At 40.2% G+C, this 18,876-nt stretch overlaps 1 protein-coding gene across 3 annotated transcripts in view; it reads right to left on the bottom strand.

The window, feature by feature from the left end:
* The window catches only part of cdh8 (cadherin 8), a 99,015-nt gene that overhangs the window by 13,858 nt on the left and 66,281 nt on the right, over positions 1 to 18,876 (bottom strand). For all 3 annotated transcript variants that reach the window (XM_004539809.3, XM_012919762.3, XM_012919763.3), the window contains 3 exons: positions 16,357 to 16,524; positions 15,902 to 16,089; positions 4,393 to 4,640 (listed from right to left, as the gene is read on the bottom strand). In XM_004539809.3, the coding sequence (XP_004539866.1) occupies positions 4,393 to 4,640; positions 15,902 to 16,089; positions 16,357 to 16,524 (604 nt within the window). The remainder of the gene's footprint in view (positions 1 to 4,392; positions 4,641 to 15,901; positions 16,090 to 16,356; positions 16,525 to 18,876) is intronic.

Here is an 18,876-nt window from a genome sequence, read left to right as displayed (position 1 = left end):
TCACATTGCTTTTTATTTGTGATCAGTCAGGTAGAAAACGACAGAGCACAGGCTCCAGAGAAAAGCTGTACTAAGGAAGTATTTCATGGAGTGCACCTGAAATGTTATTGGTTGGATGCATTAAGTACAGCTAAGGGGTAGTTTGTCTCCTGAGTGCAGAGGACATGGCAGCCCACCAGAGCACTCGCCTCGAGTGGTTTTGACTCAAACTGGTTTGGTCTGGTCTGGCAGGGGGGGATTAAGACAGAAAGTGATTCTAATCAGAGGGGTCGAATCAGGAGCTTGTTCAGATGATGGCGGGAGAGCGTCTAACTAAAGCTGCTATTACTGCTGCCACTCCAAAGATATAGATCCGACTTTACTAACGACAGCTTTCTTTTGTAGGAACCTGTTCTTTTAGAAAACCGAAGAAATTAAGAGACTAAGAAGAGAAAAACAGAGAGATAAGAACAAAGGAAAACACAGATTAATAAAGTGTATATTTTAAACCAGTGTTTTAATCATATATTAACTGGCTGCCTCAAAGCTCTGGGAGACGGCTGTTACAGGTGGGGTCACAATAAGGTCCTTGCAGTAATCCCCAAATATACAGACTTCCACAGGGTCAAAGGTAATAAACATTAAGCCCTACCAATCGAAAATATTACGTTTCAAAGGAAAGTAAACAAGACTGCAAAGGCAAGAACAACAGCCAAGTATTTTTCCTCTACACTGCACCAAACCTTTGACTGAGGCGTTCAAGTCAGTCTTAGAAGAAAGCCTCTCTTTCCAGAAGTGTGGCAGTCAGGACATGTTTACTAAAAACATCTCGCCAGCTGGACCTCACTGTAAGATGGAAGGATGACCTCTCAGTTTCTCATGTTATAAAGAAAGCACCAAAATCTACTTGAATAGGCCATCGTCAATGGATGGCATAAAGCCTCATTTGTTATCAGAGTTCACTGCTGTGGATTCAGTTCAATTCACTTCAGTTTTATTTATATTGCCCCAAATCACAGTGGCACAGTAACACAGTGGTCAGCACTGTTGCCTCACAGCAAGAAGGTCCTGAATTCAGTTCCACCATCAGGCTGGGGTCTTTCTGTGTGGATTTTGCATGTTCTCCCTGTGTTTGTGTGGGTTCTTTCCAGGTACTATGGCTTCCTCCCACATTCTAAAGACATGCAGTTAGTGGGGATAGGTTAATAGGTAAGTCTAAATTGTCCATAGGTGTGAATATGAGTGTGGATGGTTGTCTGTCCCTATGTGTTAGACTGGCAACCTGTCCAGCCTCTTGCCCTAAGACAGCTGGGACAGTCTCCAGCACACCCACCATCCTGACAAGTTGTGACAAGCCTGATAAGCGGATATGAATGGATGGATAGCCCCAAATCAAAACAACTGTTGCCTCAAGCCACTTTATATCGTAAGATAAACACCCTACAATAATACAGAGAAAACACCAACAAGAAGATGAGCCCCTATGAGCAAGAACTTGGCAACAGTGGGAAGGAAAAACTCTGTTTTGACAGGAAAAAGCTTCTGGCAGAACCAGACTCAGGGAGGGGCGGCTATCTGTCGCGAGTGGTTGGGGTGAGAAGAAGAAGACAGGCCAAAAGACAGGACAGAACTAATGATTAACTGGGCGTAATGAGTGAAAAAATGTGACTGAAGCAGAAACACTCCATGCATCATGGGAGGCCCCCAGCATGTTATGCCTATTGCAGCATTACTAAGGGAAGATTTGGAATCACGTGATCCAGACCTAACTATATGCTTTGTCAAAAAGAAACGTTTTAAACCTAATCTTGCAAGTAGAGAGGGTTTCTGTGTCAATGCCATTTCTTTGAGAAGATGAGCTTAGACTTTGAAATAATCAGGGTGACTTTGGAATTTAGATTATCCTGAACTTTTAGAATTTTCAAAAAAAAAAGAAATTAACTTACATTTTCACCAATAAGAATAGTGTGTTTGATTGCAGTCTACTTACAGTTGGGCTGAAGCCACATTTATGAATATTTACTTAGCATATATTTGTTTTGTATTTAGTGACTGTTTCTATTTAGTGTATATTTTGTATAACTTGTACAGCACTTTGGTCAAGAGAGGTTGTTTAAAACATGCTGTATATATAACTTTTGACTTTCATGGAAACAATGGTTGTCACTTTCTGGTTGTACAACAATGTTCAACATGTTCATTAAGATTTAGTTCATTCAATTTTCATTTTTAGTTCTTTTTTTATTGCTTTGACCACTCAGCTGCCCCAACTAAAAATGTGTGGGTGTATGTGTCACCAAACACAATGTGTGTTAAACCAATATATCACCCTGTTCATGAACATGATTTCTGCCTGAGGTATGACAGATTTTAATTGGCAATATTCTCACACTACTTGAAAACATCATTAAATTATCTATTTTATTATTTTGATTGAGAGGACCCCAGCAGAAGAAATTGGATACTGTGAAGAAATTGCATACTGCACATTTAATGTTTATCAATCATTCCAGTTTCAAAACATGGCTTCTGTGGTGTGTAAATGTTCTACTTTGGTTCAGTTTTCTATCATTGTGAGTCACTGAGCTTTCATTTGGTTTTATTGGACAAAGTAAATCATTTGAGAAAGAAAATATGATTTATATGATATTCTTGAGACCAAATGACGACTCAATGTTTGACTTGTTGTATGATAAGTCTTTGTTTAGATTTTCTGTACTGTAGAAAAGACTTGGGATCTCTTATGAGGCATGAAGCTATAACCTTCTGTCAGCCAATATATTTACAAGGACCAAAAACTCACTGAATTATTTTCTCAGAAAAATGCTCAGAGTCACAATACATGCTAACACCAAACTCCAGAGCTGGAAGTGAAATCCAGTGGTCTTTAGTAAGAGTGGTGCAACATACTGAGACCCCCATGACAATAATTTGCTCCATCTCACCAGACAGATCACCTTAATGTGCTAGTTTAAAGCAAATTGTTCTGGCAAAATGCAACCTGGTGTTTGTTTGTATTTTGTTTCCCATGAAGAATGGCACATAAAGTTTTTTTTTACTGCATTCTATGACCTGGTCACCATTTCTTCTGCTTTCTATTTTAGATTAAAATTAGCTTAATTAAAAAAAATAATCTTGAAGCAATGCAACCGTTTCACTGCAAAATATTAAATTAGTGATTAAGAGCTTAGAGATTTTTTTCTGCAATAAGTTCAACTAATAAAGAAAGAGAAATAAATATAAATTGCAAATATAGAAATGATCTAGTCAATCACTCAATTTTCACTGTCTCATGTTCAAAATAGTTCAAATGTGCCAAGACTGTGCCAAGAATGTGTTGATATGTGGACAGTTCCATTGCAACAAATGGCCAAAGAGATCATGTCAGCAGGGTTCTGCCATCTGCAGCCACACTCATTCATTATTTAATTACTTTTTCTTTCAATAATGATCCACTGAAGAGAGCAAATAGCAAAAGTATGTGAACACAACTAGCTATTAAAGCTACACCCACTTCAGAGTAAAATGCAATTATGAGATTATTGTATTTAATTATGAAGTGGACTTTCACACACTTAGAATATAATTTCACTAATTTATAGACTACCTTGTCACTCTCCCCAACACAGACTTTCACTAAAAAACATAAGAGCACCGTGACGTAAAACTGAGTTTTAAGGCCAAGGATGTCATTATATATGAAATATCCTTCTCTATTTACCAGGGAAGCAACATGCATCTGTGGGGTTCAATTCCTCCTGGCAATCTCATCACTAAACATGAGGATGACACCAGAAAAGAAAAAAAAATAGAACGAACGGCCACTGCTCTATAACCTCAGCCAATCTATGAAACCCAGCCTGCTCTCTACCATGCAATTACACACAACCTGTTGAGTGTTGTCCCGGGAATGCGGTCAGCAAGTCACTGGAGAATTAATGAAATGCCAAGATGGAGGGAGAGAAATTGCCTGTATAACCTATCCTCAAGGTGCCCTTGTGGTATTTCCAAGACTAAGTCACACTAGAAGAGAGTACAGCAGGCCTGGTCATACAATGAAAGATAAAGTTGTGCGGCCTTCAACTCATAATCTACTTTTTTTCTGTACATTTGTGGAAATGAGAACAATCATTGAGTCCTTTCCTCACTGCAGAAGACACTACCACATTCTCCAAAGGTCAAAGACATGAGGCGGTTTAATTGCATGGCTCACTGTCAACCATTTTATTAAAACAAGTCATTATAGCCTGAAAAGGTTCATTTTGTTAACCTTCTCTCCACTGTTTGAAGTCAACGTACTTTTTGTGTGTGTGTGCAGATTTTGCTACCATTCTGCTGTGGTCAGTTAACAGCAAATAGTTTTGAGGCAAAGGTGGAAATTCTGTCACAGGCTTAATGTTAACTGCATCTTACCTGATAGGGCTCCCAGTAGCATCTGGGTCCCTGGCAGTGACTGTGCCTATGATCTTGTTGATGGGCGCGTTCTCATCCACTTCTAATAAGTACATAGGTTTGGAGAAAACAGGAGGCTCATCTGAGTCTTCAACCACAATTTTCACTGTAGCTGTGTCCTTAAAGGGCCCATTACTCCTGGGTTCTGAGCGGATGTTGGTAGCTTCAACTTTGAGTGTGTAGTTTCTCTTGCTCTCATAGTCTAAAGGCTGTAATGAGAAGATGAAACAGAAGTTTTATTTTAATTAACTAACCCTGCACCAAAATGTAATGTACAGTCCAGGGGTAAAAAGTAGAGTGGAGTGCAAGTGTTTAAGGATTGTATATCCTCGGCATTGATAACTTTAATACTGATTGTCATTCAACGCAAAACTGAACACCCTTGACATATGATGAAGACATGTGGTGTTATATTATGTATTCAGATAATGTTTTAAGCTTTTGAAAAAAATTTTTAATTGCAGCTGGTGTTTGAAAGGTATGGATGTTCACTATGCAGTAAGGGTCCAATGAAAGACAATGGTGGGTTTTATTAGGTGACATGTAAGAGCCTGTGTTTTTGGAGCTGGAGTATAGGGAACCTACATTTACCCTTTTAATCTAATTAACTATATACAATCCAATTAATATTACCTCGAACTCTGCCAGGTTATAAAAACATAAAAAGAGTCTAAAAGTGTTTACTACAACTTTTTATGTTTGATAATTAGGTATATTTCTCTAATGGGGTGATCGTGGCTCAAAGAGTTGGCAGTTCGTCATGTAACCGGAAGGTTGCCGGTTGCCGGTTCCTTGGGCAAGACGCTTCACCTACCGCCTACTGGTGATGGCCAGAGGGACCGATAGCGCGATATGGCAGCGTCGCTCTGTCAGTCTGTCCCAGGACAGCTGTGGCTACAACATTATTATTAATGTTCCTAAATGTAAAATTTTAAATAATTAAATAATTTTATAATAATACATTATTTTAAAAAATCTGTTAAAATTAATAATATTATTATAATTAATAATAATGTATTTGGTGTAAGGTACCAATCAATCAATCAAAAATCTAATAATGTTATCATTAAATTGTTAAAATGTAAATAACATGGCTCGCACATATCTCATCAATCACACACAATATCAAAAAAAAAAAACTATTTATCTAGCATTAAAGTGGCGAGAACCAATATATTTGTTTTTTACGTGTCCCCAAACCCCTGGCAGCATCGGTGCCAAGACCAGCAAATCACACTCAAAGTCTCAGCGTGTAAAAACTTACCGTACTCTTAACGACACTTGCTTTAACCGGCTCTAAGCATATTCATATTGCACACAGACATTATTTTTGAAGAGATTGTGACTGCCTATGATAATGTCTAAGCTATTTGTATATTCTAGCAAGCCATTTTATTTGGCCAGAATTTATTTCAACATCACAACACATCAATTAGTCACTGTGCAATTTTCAGAGTTATATAACCTGAAAATATTTTTCAACCATTATCAACATGAAAGAACCGAAATCTCATCGCTAAAGCTTTCAGTTAGAGTAGATTATTGGCACTTTCATACTGCTATCACAACCAGCTCACAGAACGTAAATGAGACAGGTGTTTATAGAAGACTACCAATGAAAGGAGTAATTTTACAGAGGGAAATAAAAACACTTTGTACAGGAACATCTCATTGTGTGACTCGAATATCTATTTAATCTTTTTTTTTTTCTCAATTGATGGCCCATCATTAATATTTCAAAGAAAGAGGATAGTAACAATTTTACTCTCTTGGCATCTCTGAGGGCACCCCAGACTGTCACAATTTCATTCTGAATCACCTCTGGTCGCTCTCATACTACTAGAATAATGGGATCAAGTCACTTCCACGCTCCATAACCAGGATTTATAGGGAAATCAAAACTGGGCCTTGCCGCTTGAGGGGACAAGAGCTGGCTTGGGGGAGAGAGAAGGACTTGGAAGAGAGAGATGAACAAAACGAGAAATGTATTCAGTTAGAGAAGGTAGGAGTGCGAAAGAGGAATTGCCCCTGAGCTCCTAGAGGGCCAGTGCTGAGAGATCAGGGGCCAGAATGTGCAGGTGGGTGGAGGAGTGTCTTGGGGCCCAGCTTTGAGACACCAGCAAGAGCCGGAGGGACGCTGGAAGTGACCTGAGGCTCTGACTTCCACACTTCTACATTTCTGTCATCAGGCCACTAGTAGACCAAAGGCTCTGATGCCTCTCCACGGTCGGAGGAGCTCTTTGGAACACTCATTATTAACCTCCTCTTCTTTTCCTCCTCACCCTCCTCCTCACTTGACACCCACCCTCTTCTGCCATCCCTTCTTTTTCTCTCTCACTGATCCTGCCTTCTGTGCTGAGAAAGTACAGAGTGTGGCTGGATCTTGAGCCAATGGATTACGCTTTAATTCAGAGGTAGTGGAGAGTAAGAGCTTTTATAATGTTTGGCTGGACACTTGAAAAATATTCTATGGAAATGGAGAAATGGGGAAGACCTAAATTTTAATATGAATTATTTTTGGAATGGCATTTCATCTGTATATCATTATCATCTCAGCAAACATTTTGGCCCATTAAAGCTGTGGTTTCATTTTGCTTTTTTAAATTTAACACAGATATATGTAATTAAATTATGTTTCAGCAAATGGCTATTCTATGCTTTAGCAGGTGTTTAGTTAATATAATTTTAGAATTTTGTTGAGGTTAAAAAAATGATATGAGTCTAACTTTGAGAAACCAATTCCATATTATAAAGATGGTGATTATTGCAGGCTTAAAAGTACTTTTCTGAGCTGCTTCTTATTTATATAGCACCAGTGGCACTTAATATTACAAGCTTATGATCCAACAAGCTTACAAAGAGATCCCAAAAATCACACAACTCTCTATGAGCAAGGACTTAGTGATAGTGGGAAGGAAAAACTCCCTTTTAAAAAGACGAAACGTCCAGCAGAAACAGGCACAAGGAGAGGCTGTTACAGTGGGGCAAAAAAGTATTTAGTCAGCCACCGATTGTGCAAGTTCCCCCACCTAAAATGATGACAGAGGTCAGTAATTTGCACCAGAGGTACACTTCAACTGTGAGAGACAGAATGTGAAAGAAAAATCCATGAATCCACATGGTAGGATTTGTAAAGAATTTATTCGTAAATCAGGGTGGAAAATAAGTATTTGGTCAATAACAAAAATACAACTCAATACTTTGTAACATAACCTTTGTTGGCAATAACAGAGGTCAAACGTTTACTATAGGTCTTTACCAGGTTTGCACACACAGTAGCTGGTATTTTGGCCCATTCCTCCATGCAGATCTTCTCGAGAGCAGTGATGTTTTGGGGCTGTTGCCGAGCAACACGGACTTTCAACTCCCGCCACAGATTTTCTATGGGGTTGAGGTCTGGAGACTGGCTAGGCCACTCCGGGACTTTCAAATGCTTCTTACGGAGCCACTCCTTTGTTGCCCAGGCGGTGTGTTTTGGATCATTGTCATGTTGGAAGACCCAGCCTCGTTTCATCTTCAAAGTTCTCACTGATGGAAGGAGGTTTTGGCTCAAAATCTCACGATACATGGCCCCATTCATTCTGTCCTTAACACGGATCAGTCGTCCTGTCCCCTTGGCAGAAAAACAGCCCCATAGCATGATGTTTCCACCCCCATGCTTCACAGTAGGTATGGTGTTCTTGGGATGCAACTCAGTATTCTTCTTCCTCCAAACACGACGAGTTGAGTTTATACCAAAAAGTTCTACTTTGGTTTCATCTGACCACATGACATTCTCCCAATCCTCTGCTGTATCATCCATGTGCTCTCTGGCAAACTTCAGACGGGCCTGGACATGCACTGGCTTCAGCAGCGGAACACGTCTGGCACTGCGGGATTTGATTCCCTGCCGTTGTAGTGTGTTACTGATGGTGACCTTTGTTACTTTGGTCCCAGCTCTCTGCAGGTCATTCACCAGGTCCCCCCGTGTGGTTCTGGGATCTTTGCTCACCGTTCTCATGATCATTTTGACCCCACCGGATGAGATCTTGCGTGGAGCCCCAGATCGAGGGAGATTATCAGTGGTCTTGTATGTCTTCCATTTTCTGATGATTGCTCCCACAGTTGATTTTTTCACACCAAGCTGCTTGCCTATTGTAGATTCACTCTTCCCAGTCTGGTGCAGGTCTACAATACTTTTCCTGGTGTCCTTCGAAAGCTCTTAGGTCTTGGCCATGGCGGAGTTTGGAGTCTGACTGTTTGAGGCTGTGGACAGGTGTCTTTTATACAGATGATGAGTTCAAACAGGTGCCATTCATACAGGTAACGAGTGGGGGACAGAAAAGCTTCTTACAGAAGACGTTACAGGTCTGTGAGAGCCAGAGATTTTCCTTGTTTGAGGTGACCAAATACTTATTTTCCACCCTAATTTACAAATAAATTCTTTACAAATCCTACCATGTGGATTCATGGATTTTTTTTTTCACATTCTGTCTCTCACAGTTGAAGTGTACCTCTGGTGCAAATCACTGACCTCTGTCATCATTTTAAGTGGGGGAACTTGCACAATCGGTGGCTGACTAAATACTTTTTTGCCCCACTGTATCTGCCACATTATTGTAAACAATTGGGGGTGAGGGGAAAGAGGAGGTGGCAGAGAGAGAGACAGGACAAGAGGCAAATTTAGGAGAGAGAGTTTAGCAATTGCTAATGTTTAAAAAAAAGAAAAAGAAAGAAAAAATGTGTGAAAAGGAAACATCCAGTGCATTCTGGGACATAAGCATAATTAGCATAACTAAGGGAGAGTTCAGGGTTACCAGTTTTCAGACTAATCTTAATAATACAGAGGGTGTCTGCCTCCTGAATCCAAACTGGAAGCTGGTTCCACAGTATAAGGGCCTGACAGTTTATGTGTCTGCCTCTCATTCTACTTTTAATTTTGCTAGGAAACAAAAAATAAGGCTGCAGTCTGAGATTAAAGTGAACTTGGTATAAGTACAGCAATTTTCTTTCTTTACAATATAGTTACTCACTACTACTACTACTCTAAAAGTAAAGATGGCGCCGGTGTACGTGTCTGCTCGTCTGTCGCTGTCAGTTTTGTTTATTTTTATATTGCTCCTGTCGTGTGTCACTCAAGAAATCGGGTCATTACTGGTGTACGATCGCCAATCGCTTCTGAACCTCCGAAGTTCTGGACAAAATACAGCTCCATTTTCTAACGGAGGTCAGAATTCATGGTGTCCGTTGCTGTCACATATCCCAACTTGCCCATGCCGTGCAGTCATGCTACCTCCCCAGCGTAGACGTCGGGGTAGGCGCAGTGGTCGGCTGGTTAAACTCAAGATCTCTTTAGCACACCATCCCACTACCGTCAAAGGAATACAGAGATTATTTCCTGGAGTTTTTGTGCACCGACGTTTCCTGGACCCCGTGGGTTCCTGCCTCATCCCCGTGGTCTGCCAGGATGATGCGCCGCTCCTCCGTGACCCCTGTCCCCCTCGGCTCAACGTGCGCCGGGCGAACCTCCGCAATCTGAGGCCGCTGTGTCGGACCCCCTGTGCCGCTGGGGTTTTTACCTCATCCCCGGCTCCTGTCAGGATTGGGCTGGTAAACGCCAGATCGCTGGTGAACAAATCTTTTATTCTGAATGAGTTATTCACCTCCTGGAAACTAGACTTCATGTGTGTCACGGAGACTTGGCTTAATACTGGTGAGTCCAGTACTTTATCTGAACTCTTACCAGCGGGTTGTTCCTATTTTAACACACCAAGGACATCAGGGAGAGGAGGAGGTACGGCGGTTGTTTTTAAAAAGGATTTTAAATGTAAACAGTGTGTTTTACAGCCCTCGTTTTCCAGCTTTGAGCTCACGTGTTTTGAAGTTAATCGCTCTAACTCTGTGCTCTTTGCTGTTATTTATCGTCCCCCTAAATACAATAAGAATTTCATAAATGACTTTTCAGAATTTCTAGCTGGGATTATGCCCAACTACGATCATGTTCTTATTGTGGGAGATTTTAATATCCATGTCTGCTGTCCTGATAAACCTCTGGTGAAGGAGTTTTTAAGCCTCATTGACTCTTTTAATCTGGTCCAGTCCGTACCTGGTCCCACACATGAACACGGACACACACTAGACCTGGTCTTGTCACACAGTCTACCTGTGTCTAATGTGGAAGTGACTGACACTGCTTTCTCTGACCATATGGCTGTATTATTTGATGCTGTGTTTTCACGCACTACAGCTCAAACCGGTGCTCCTGTTCGCCGCTGTCGGATTATTAACCCTTTCACTGCTGCCCAGTTCTCAACTGCTTTTAACCAGCTGTCTATCCCCGCCGATCGTACTCCCTTGGACACAGAGAACCTCAGCTCCTGGTTTCAATCTTCTTGCCTAACCATTCTGGACTCTGTGGCACCATTAAAAACCAGGAAGCCCAAGGCTGAAACCGATCCTTGGTTTAATGACGCCACTCGGACTGTGAGGAGGGAGTGTCGTAGAGCTGAACGCAGATGGAAGAGGGACAAACTGCAGGTGTCTCTTCAAATCCTAAAGGACTGCTGGCGCCTCTATCAGGATGCAATCAAAGAGGCTAAAAGAAAATACTTCTCAAAGATCATTTCCTCCAACAGTCACAATCCACGTGTGTTATTTAAATCTATTGACTTAGTCTTAAATGCTCCACAAAGTGACTGTTTGGAGGCCTCTCATAAACTGTCTAATGATTTTATGTGTTTTTTCATTGAGAAGGTTGCAACCACGTGGGCTCTCATTTCTTCTCCTGAGTCTGACCCCTCTGTCTTGATCCCTTGCTCTGCTGTTTTTAACCAGTTTGAGCCTGTGTCTCTTTCTTATTTAGAGGATGTGGTTGGCCACCTGAGGCCCTCTGGTTCCCCAAATGATCCTGTCCCACCACAATTTTTTAAGGAGATTTTTCCTAGCATAGGCCAGGCTGTTCTTAGTGTTATAAACAGCAGTTTAATATCTGGTGTAGTCCCTGCTAATTTTAAGCATGCGGTAGTACAACCCTTGCTTAAGAAACCTGCCCTGGACCACACTGTATTGGCTAACTACAGACCTATCTCCAAGTTGTCTTTTATGTCTAAAATCTTAGATAAAATTGTACATTGCCAATTGATGGATTTTTTAAATGAGAATGGTATCCTGGAGGTCTTTCAATCAGGTTTTAAAAACTTGCATAGCACGGAGTCAGCACTCTTAAAGGTTTTTAATGATATCCTCCTTTCCTGTGACTCTGGCAATCATGTTGTTCTTGTCCTCCTTGACCTAACAGCTGCCTTTGACACTGTAGATCACAACATTTTACTGTCTCGCTTGCACCATCTTGCAGGCATTCGTGGTACTGCTTTGAAATGGTTTAGGTCTTATCTTTGCGACAGAACTTTTAGTGTTAACTTTTTAGGGTATGAGTCTTCCTCTGCCACTTTTCAGTCTGGGGTCCCGCAGGGCTCAATTTTAGGGCCTCTGCTTTTTTCATTATATTTACAGCCCCTGGGAACCATCCTCAGAAGGCATGGAATATCCTTCCACTGCTATGCTGACGACTGTCAGATCTATCTGCCTCTGAAGCAGAATGATGCCTTCTCTATTAAGCCACTTTTAGCATGTCTAGAAGACATTAAATCTTGGATGTCCCTAAACTTTCTAAGATGCAATTCCAGCAAAACTGAGGTCATTCTGTTTGGTCCTAGTGGACCTTGTGAACCCTCCGCTATTGATTTGGGACCCCTGGCAGAGTATTTTAAATCTGTTGTTACAAACCTGGGTTTTAAGATGGACAGTGATTTTAAATTAGATAGTCAAATTAGGGGTACTGTCAAGTCCAGTTTTTATCATCTAAGGCGCTTGGCAAAGATAAGACCTATTTTATCTCAGCCGCATCTTGAAACGGTAATCCATGCTTTTATTTCATGTCGTTTAGATTACTGTAATGCACTATATTGTGGAGTTAGTCAGCATCTTCTCTCTCGTCTGCAGCTGGTCCAAAATTCTGCTGCACGACTTTTAACCAGAACTCGTAAAAGAGAGCACATAACTCCCGTCCTGGCTTCACTCCATTGGCTGCCTGTATATCTTAGAGTTCACTTTAAAATTCTCATGTTTGTGTTTAAATGTTTAAATGGTCTTGCCCCAACTTACCTCTCTGAGCTTCTGCATCCTTACTCACCCCCCAGGTCTCTCAGGTCAGCTGACAAGCTGCTCCTGGAGGTACCCAGGTCCAAGAGGAAGCTCAGAGGGGACAGGGCCTTCTCTATTGCTGCTCCTAATCTGTGGAACAATCTTTCCCAGCACATTAGAGAGGCCCCTTCACTGTCCACTTTTAAAACACGTCTTAAAACTCATTTTTACTCTTTGGCTTATGACACAGTCTGACCCTGATTTTATTGTTTTAATCTAATGTGCTGATTTTATTGTTTTAAATGTGTTTATATATATATTACTTATCTTATATTATTATTACTATTTTTCTCATTTTTTTTAACATGCTCAATGTATCATGTTTGGCATGTCAAGTGTACAGCACTTTGTGTTCAGCTCGTGGCTGATCTGAAAGCGCTATATAAATAAATTGCTTGCTTGCTTGCTTGCTTACTACTCACATGGGTTTGCTTTTCTCTTGTTAACATATTTCAGTATAACTCCCATGTGATATTATGTAGAAAGAACTCATTACATTTGTTTCCAGTGTCCTAACAGCAAAGGGGAAGAGAGAGGCTTTGAGGCATATTTAATTATACCAAATCCACTTTAAGGAAAACATAGTTGTAAACAGCTTCTTTAATTACCCTTGTTACTAAGTAATTTTAATTATTTTTTGATACAAATTGCAAAATCAAATAAAGCATCTATTCAAACTTCTATTTTAAAACTATTTAATAGCATGAAAACAGAATACAAGTCATATTATGACCAGTTCAAATTATTAATTCAATAAACAAACAGAGTGCTTTCACTGAATAGTCCAGGGAGAGCCACTTTGATTTTTATTAGCATGCATGGCGGCACTGTTATGGAGCTAGTGTTGAGAGATTCATGAGTGCAAAATCAAATGAGTAGAACTACGAGACATTACGCAGCAAACTTTGCATAGTCATGCTATATTCTCCAATGTTCCCACCAAACAACATAGCTTAATTGAACATCTGCAAGTATTTAAAACAGATAAAGAAAAGGCACAAACAGCAAAAGAAGAACCGTTCCTGTTTTTTCAGTGTTAACACTATCTTTGCTGTCGTGTCCCACCCCACCGTGTCATTCTTCTTTCTCACTCAAGCGTTAGCATCAAATCAGTATGTACACACAGGCCATTTAGAGACTTCAAAGTTCAGCACTGGCTGCAGGGGTGAAAGCTCAGCATCCCACTAACATCTCTCGACAGGCCTGGGGGCTAGTAGATAAAAAGCTTAAAACTCAAACAGAAAAGAATCTCTCCCCTGGTTTGTGCCTCTCCAGCCTCAGATCAATATGATTTAACCTTGCCGCAAAGTATCTTTAATAATTTTAATTCTGCATTAGATGGGAGTTCATAGACGTGTTCCCTTGTTGACAGAGACTAGGCGTGTTTGGGAAAAAACGTTATGTTAAAGGTTTAATCTGTCACACTGGATGGTGGATAAGTGGTGAAGGTACAGAATAGAAAAAGAAAAGTGAAACAACTGCTTCGTAAATTCCTTTCAACTTGAGACACTGTCATCTGGAGGGATGAGAAAACAGTGAGTGTGCAAATGTCTTGCTACTTTCCCAGTGCATTATCATCTATCTTGCTTCAGTTATGTAGGCAGCAAACTCAGGGCCACAGAGAGAAAACTGAGTAGACATGGGAAGACTGAGTGTCTCTGTGGGACATGGAAGTGGAGGTTGCCTAAAAGACTAACACATTTGACATTTGCTTTGTCAACAGTTAGAGATTTTATGACTTTGTGTCAAGTTTGTTCTGCAGCGCTGATGTTTTCTTTAGTGGCAATGAATTGTAGTCCCAGCAGATTGCCTTAGCTCTTATACATTCCACCCCCACACAGTTCATTGTTCACACTTTGACAAAGTCACACCACATGTCCTTGGGGTAATGTCATTTTACATCACAATGCAAAAGCATTGTGCATTTGAATGATACGTAGTCCTCAGCAGACACTGAACCAACCATGACTTAAGACTTAAAACCCTCCTCCATCAATCATGTGTATGATTCAGTCTATGTAAATATCTTCTACCAAGCTGAGCTTCTGTGGACTTTGAATATATAGAATACATACATATATAATAGATTTATAAATAGCATGTGCAGTGGTATGTTTGATATTGTTGAAATCTCAGTTTGATTTTCTACAGACGTCCTTGTGATACAGGTGCATCCAGATTTTCCTGCAGGTTATTAAAATGCATTGTACTTTTCAAATTTGAATTTATTATACTTTGGTATTAAGCACGGTATGGGAGGGGGTGCTCTAAGTGTTTACTGGCAAGTGATGACATCTAAACTTCTCAAGCTCTGAACCTGGAGGAAATATTGATATTCCGTGGCTAAAAATGTATAATAATGTATAATAATGTATGAAAATTGCTGGGATTCTTGGATACTTGTTCTACTAGCAGCACGGGATGAGTCTTATATGCTGTACTGTTGGCCTGATGTACTGCCTCGAGGTGAAAGGTTACATTTTGTGACAGAAATAATATTCTTTGATTTTTCTCAAAACCATACATCTGAAAACATCTTGATGAACAATGAGCATTGCCTTTTCTTCTCTAAAATATTGCAACTGTACCTTTGAACAAGGCGATTAACAAGCAACTGTTTTACTAAAGTTACTTTAGGGCCAAACTTTCGCACTGCAGTTTTGTGTTCAGTCCATCTGCTCTTATGGTGATGATGCCAGCAAAACTGAATTTGAGCAAACTTTGAATGTGGGGAGAACAAATTTACAATATGTACCAGTTTACCTTGAGCTAAGAGAAATACAACTGAATGGACTGTAATGCAAAATAAAAGTGTCTTCTCTCAACTCTTAGTCCAACGTATTCTCCAACTTAATGTCAATTCACACACAGTCTGCATTACTTCTGGCAAAAAGAATATTGTTAAAAATTACCTTTAAACTTATTCCTACTATTTATCTTCTTTCATAGATTTTTCTGAATAAAAGAAAAGTAGGTTTTAGAAATGTATTAAAAAAATGCTCCTTTAGCCTCCAAGCTACTCAGGGGGAAGGCTTTCAGTGTTTAATATTTGATGGTGTACTGTTGAGTACTGCCTTCTCTAAAAGCATATGAAAAAAAAATCGCTAGAAGAAGTACAGAAGAACGAGACCTACTGAGAAGGGGATTTAAACATCAATCTTTATACTGTATTGACTTATATGTATGGGAAGTAAAATAACTGATTTACTTAAATTGATTATAGAAACAGAAAAGAAAGAGACAGAAAAAAAGCCAATCAGCTCTTATCCTGACATCATCTAGGTCTTACTTTTCTGAGCTGTAGAATCCCTTCCTGTGTCGTTGCGTTCGTAATAATCTCAAACACGCCTTGGTCGTCTCCTTCGATGATGCTGTACGTCGACTTGGCATTCTCACCGATGTCGCGGTCATTTGCTTTCACCTTGCCACCCTCTTTCCCTAATGGTAGGTCTTCAGGGATCACAAACTCATACAAACCTGAGGATGAACAGACACAGCTTTTTGGTTTCTAGAAACGTTGATCAAATTAAGCACAATTACCGAAGCATATTACACTACTGCATCATCATTAGACATTTCACAGTTAGAGGAATTAGTTTCTGAGGAGCATGTATGATGACATTTACAAAATAACATTTATTTTTCCTAATTATTACCAATCAGAGAAATGCTCATTTAGAGCAGCAGTAATTTCTTTTCCCTCTTTATTCAATTTGGGATGGGTAAGGTTATGAAGTTACTTACTTTTAGAGAACTTTGGTGGATTGTCATTGATGTCTTGTAGTGTGATGCTGACAGTAGTAGTTCCAGACAAACCACCCATGTGACCTCCCATGTCTTTAGCTTGAATGACCACCTGATAATCCTCTCTCATCTCACGATCCATCCCATGCAGAGCAATTCTTATGGTTGCTGGAGGTGGAAACAGTTCATAACACATTCACCCAATTATAAATTTGACTGATATACTCTGCACATAATTGTAATGATGCTCATGTGAGTAAACGTAAGGAAGCGCAAGGAAAAAAAGGCATGCAGTCACCTTCATGCTCACATTATTCCCCAGTTTATAACATGCATTATTTTAGACCATGACCTTACCAAACATGAACCCCATACCCAGCAGGGTTAAAGATTTCCCTGCAGGCTTAGTCTCAGAAAAAGCACAGTCTGAGTGAATGTAGTAAGGTGCCCACGACTGAGCCAGTCGCAGCACTGAGAATCAGCTGTGTTTGTTTTTGAATGTGTTGTTCCACCGTCTGAAGTCATTTGTATTCTGATTGAGTGTGAATTATGCTGTCTGTCTTGTATAATCTTGAATATTGTATGCAGAATGGACCTTATTGACTCTGCCGCAGCACTGAATATAAAAAGGGCTCAGCACCGGCATATACGGATAATCCACTCAGGAAACAGAGGCCCGCAGGATCATCAAATGAATATAAAACCCCTCATAAAAGCCAGGCTTTGGCATGACACCCTGCCTTGGTCCTGAGCTGCCTCAGACAATGATAATATGCTTGGCTATGATGGGAAACATGGGAGGGGTTAGAATGTTGTCTGTGTCTGCATTTTATTCTACAGATAGATTTTTCCTCAGAGAAATTTCAGGGTCAGTTGTGCTTTTGGAGGTCACACACGACACAGACGATTTAAACAAAAAGAGAAAATGAAGGACAATAGTTGGACACCTCTTCAGTAAGACTGTACTGAAAAAAAAACAATGCCCTTGTTGTTCGAGTAATTTATTAAAGGAAGTCTTTTTCAAATATGTTATTATTATTTTCACAAGAAAAATATACATTTAGTGACTGTGGGGTGGAAAGACCAATGTGACTTGGACCAGTTGATAACACTGGGGTAATTGATTACTACTCCCATGTTCTAACCTTGAATGGGATTTTTCTGTCCACCAAATATGATGTCTTGATTTTTGCTCGTGTTTTATTAGCAGTAATTCTGCTTGACTTTTTTTCCTGCTTCTACAAACAGCTGAAAGTATAAAACTTACATTTCAAATTAACTCATTTTCTAATTAAACAATTGTATAAAATTTAGTTATTTTGTGTTGAAGGGTTTGTGGCGGAGGTGTGGTCCGGGGCGCGGCTGCACGGGAGGAGTGGTGCAGTGAGCTCGACGGGGCGGTGCTGGTAAGAACAGCTCATGGCGATTTTGGACTGATGGTGGTTTTCCTTCCCTTTATATAGTGAGGCGGAGAGGAGTGGAGGGCGCTAAGGGAAAAGAGACACACATCAGCTGGGATCGAGAGCTGTCAGTCTGTGCGTCATATTATCTGCTGTGTTAATATCAATAAATGTGGTCCTTGGCAATACGGATCTGCGTGTGTGTGCTTGGGCCTGGTATACTCCACAGGGTTCAATGTACTTTATTTTTGTTATTTATTTATTTTTGTTTAACAAAGGTTATTTTCTGACCTGGATGCACAATGTCAGTCCTTAACCAATGGGATTGTTTTTCTCGCCTTGACTGTTCCTGTTTGGTTATGCTAGTAAGGCTGCTTAGCCCACACCCGCCATAGCTGCACCTGTAAGAGGAACGTGGTTGCTGATTTGGAGACCCGAAGCTGTTTTTATGAATACACAGTGCTTTGCACTGGTGAGTAACTGAACTGTTATAGCCGCTGATCGGCTTGCTGAAATGTTGATGTTGTTCGCTTGGGAAACAAACGCTAACGGTGAAGGTCCTGCGCAAGTAGCTAGCGGGTACTATCTAAACTCACAATCCTGTTTGTTCACTGTTATCTGAGAACTTATTAGCTATTGTAGGTTAAGAAAAACAGCATGCATACCTGTTGCATTGAAATGTTTTGTTGTGTTATTTTTATTCACCATTGCTGTTAATTAACAAGGAGGAGAGTATATTGATTCTTCTGCTAGGAGCAGTGTGGATTAGATCTATGGACCTGATTAATTTTAGTTTTATGATTGGTGATAACTACATTGCCACGTAACGCAAAAAATTTTGAATTTGATGGTTGTACAACACGTTAGAAACAGAAATTTGAAACTGATTTTGTTCATGCTTTTTCCCTGAAGCAGAAATGTTTATGGATAATTGTTAGTTAAGTATGTACAATGTTCATTTGGAGTAACTCTGACCTCACTCTTAGGTCAGGTTTTTTGATTTGGAGATCAAGGAGCTGAGACTCTACAGAGAGCTTCGAATTACAGACCTTCTGGAAAATCCATAGAAGAAGAATGATCTTCCATTACAATGGATGGCAAGCCACAGCCCATATGGAAC

The sequence above is a fragment of the Maylandia zebra genome, linkage group LG1 (genome assembly GCF_041146795.1).
Source record: "Maylandia zebra isolate NMK-2024a linkage group LG1, Mzebra_GT3a, whole genome shotgun sequence".
Classification (NCBI taxonomy): domain Eukaryota; kingdom Metazoa; phylum Chordata; class Actinopteri; order Cichliformes; family Cichlidae; genus Maylandia; species Maylandia zebra.
This window is presented reverse-complemented; position numbering and strand designations above follow the sequence as displayed.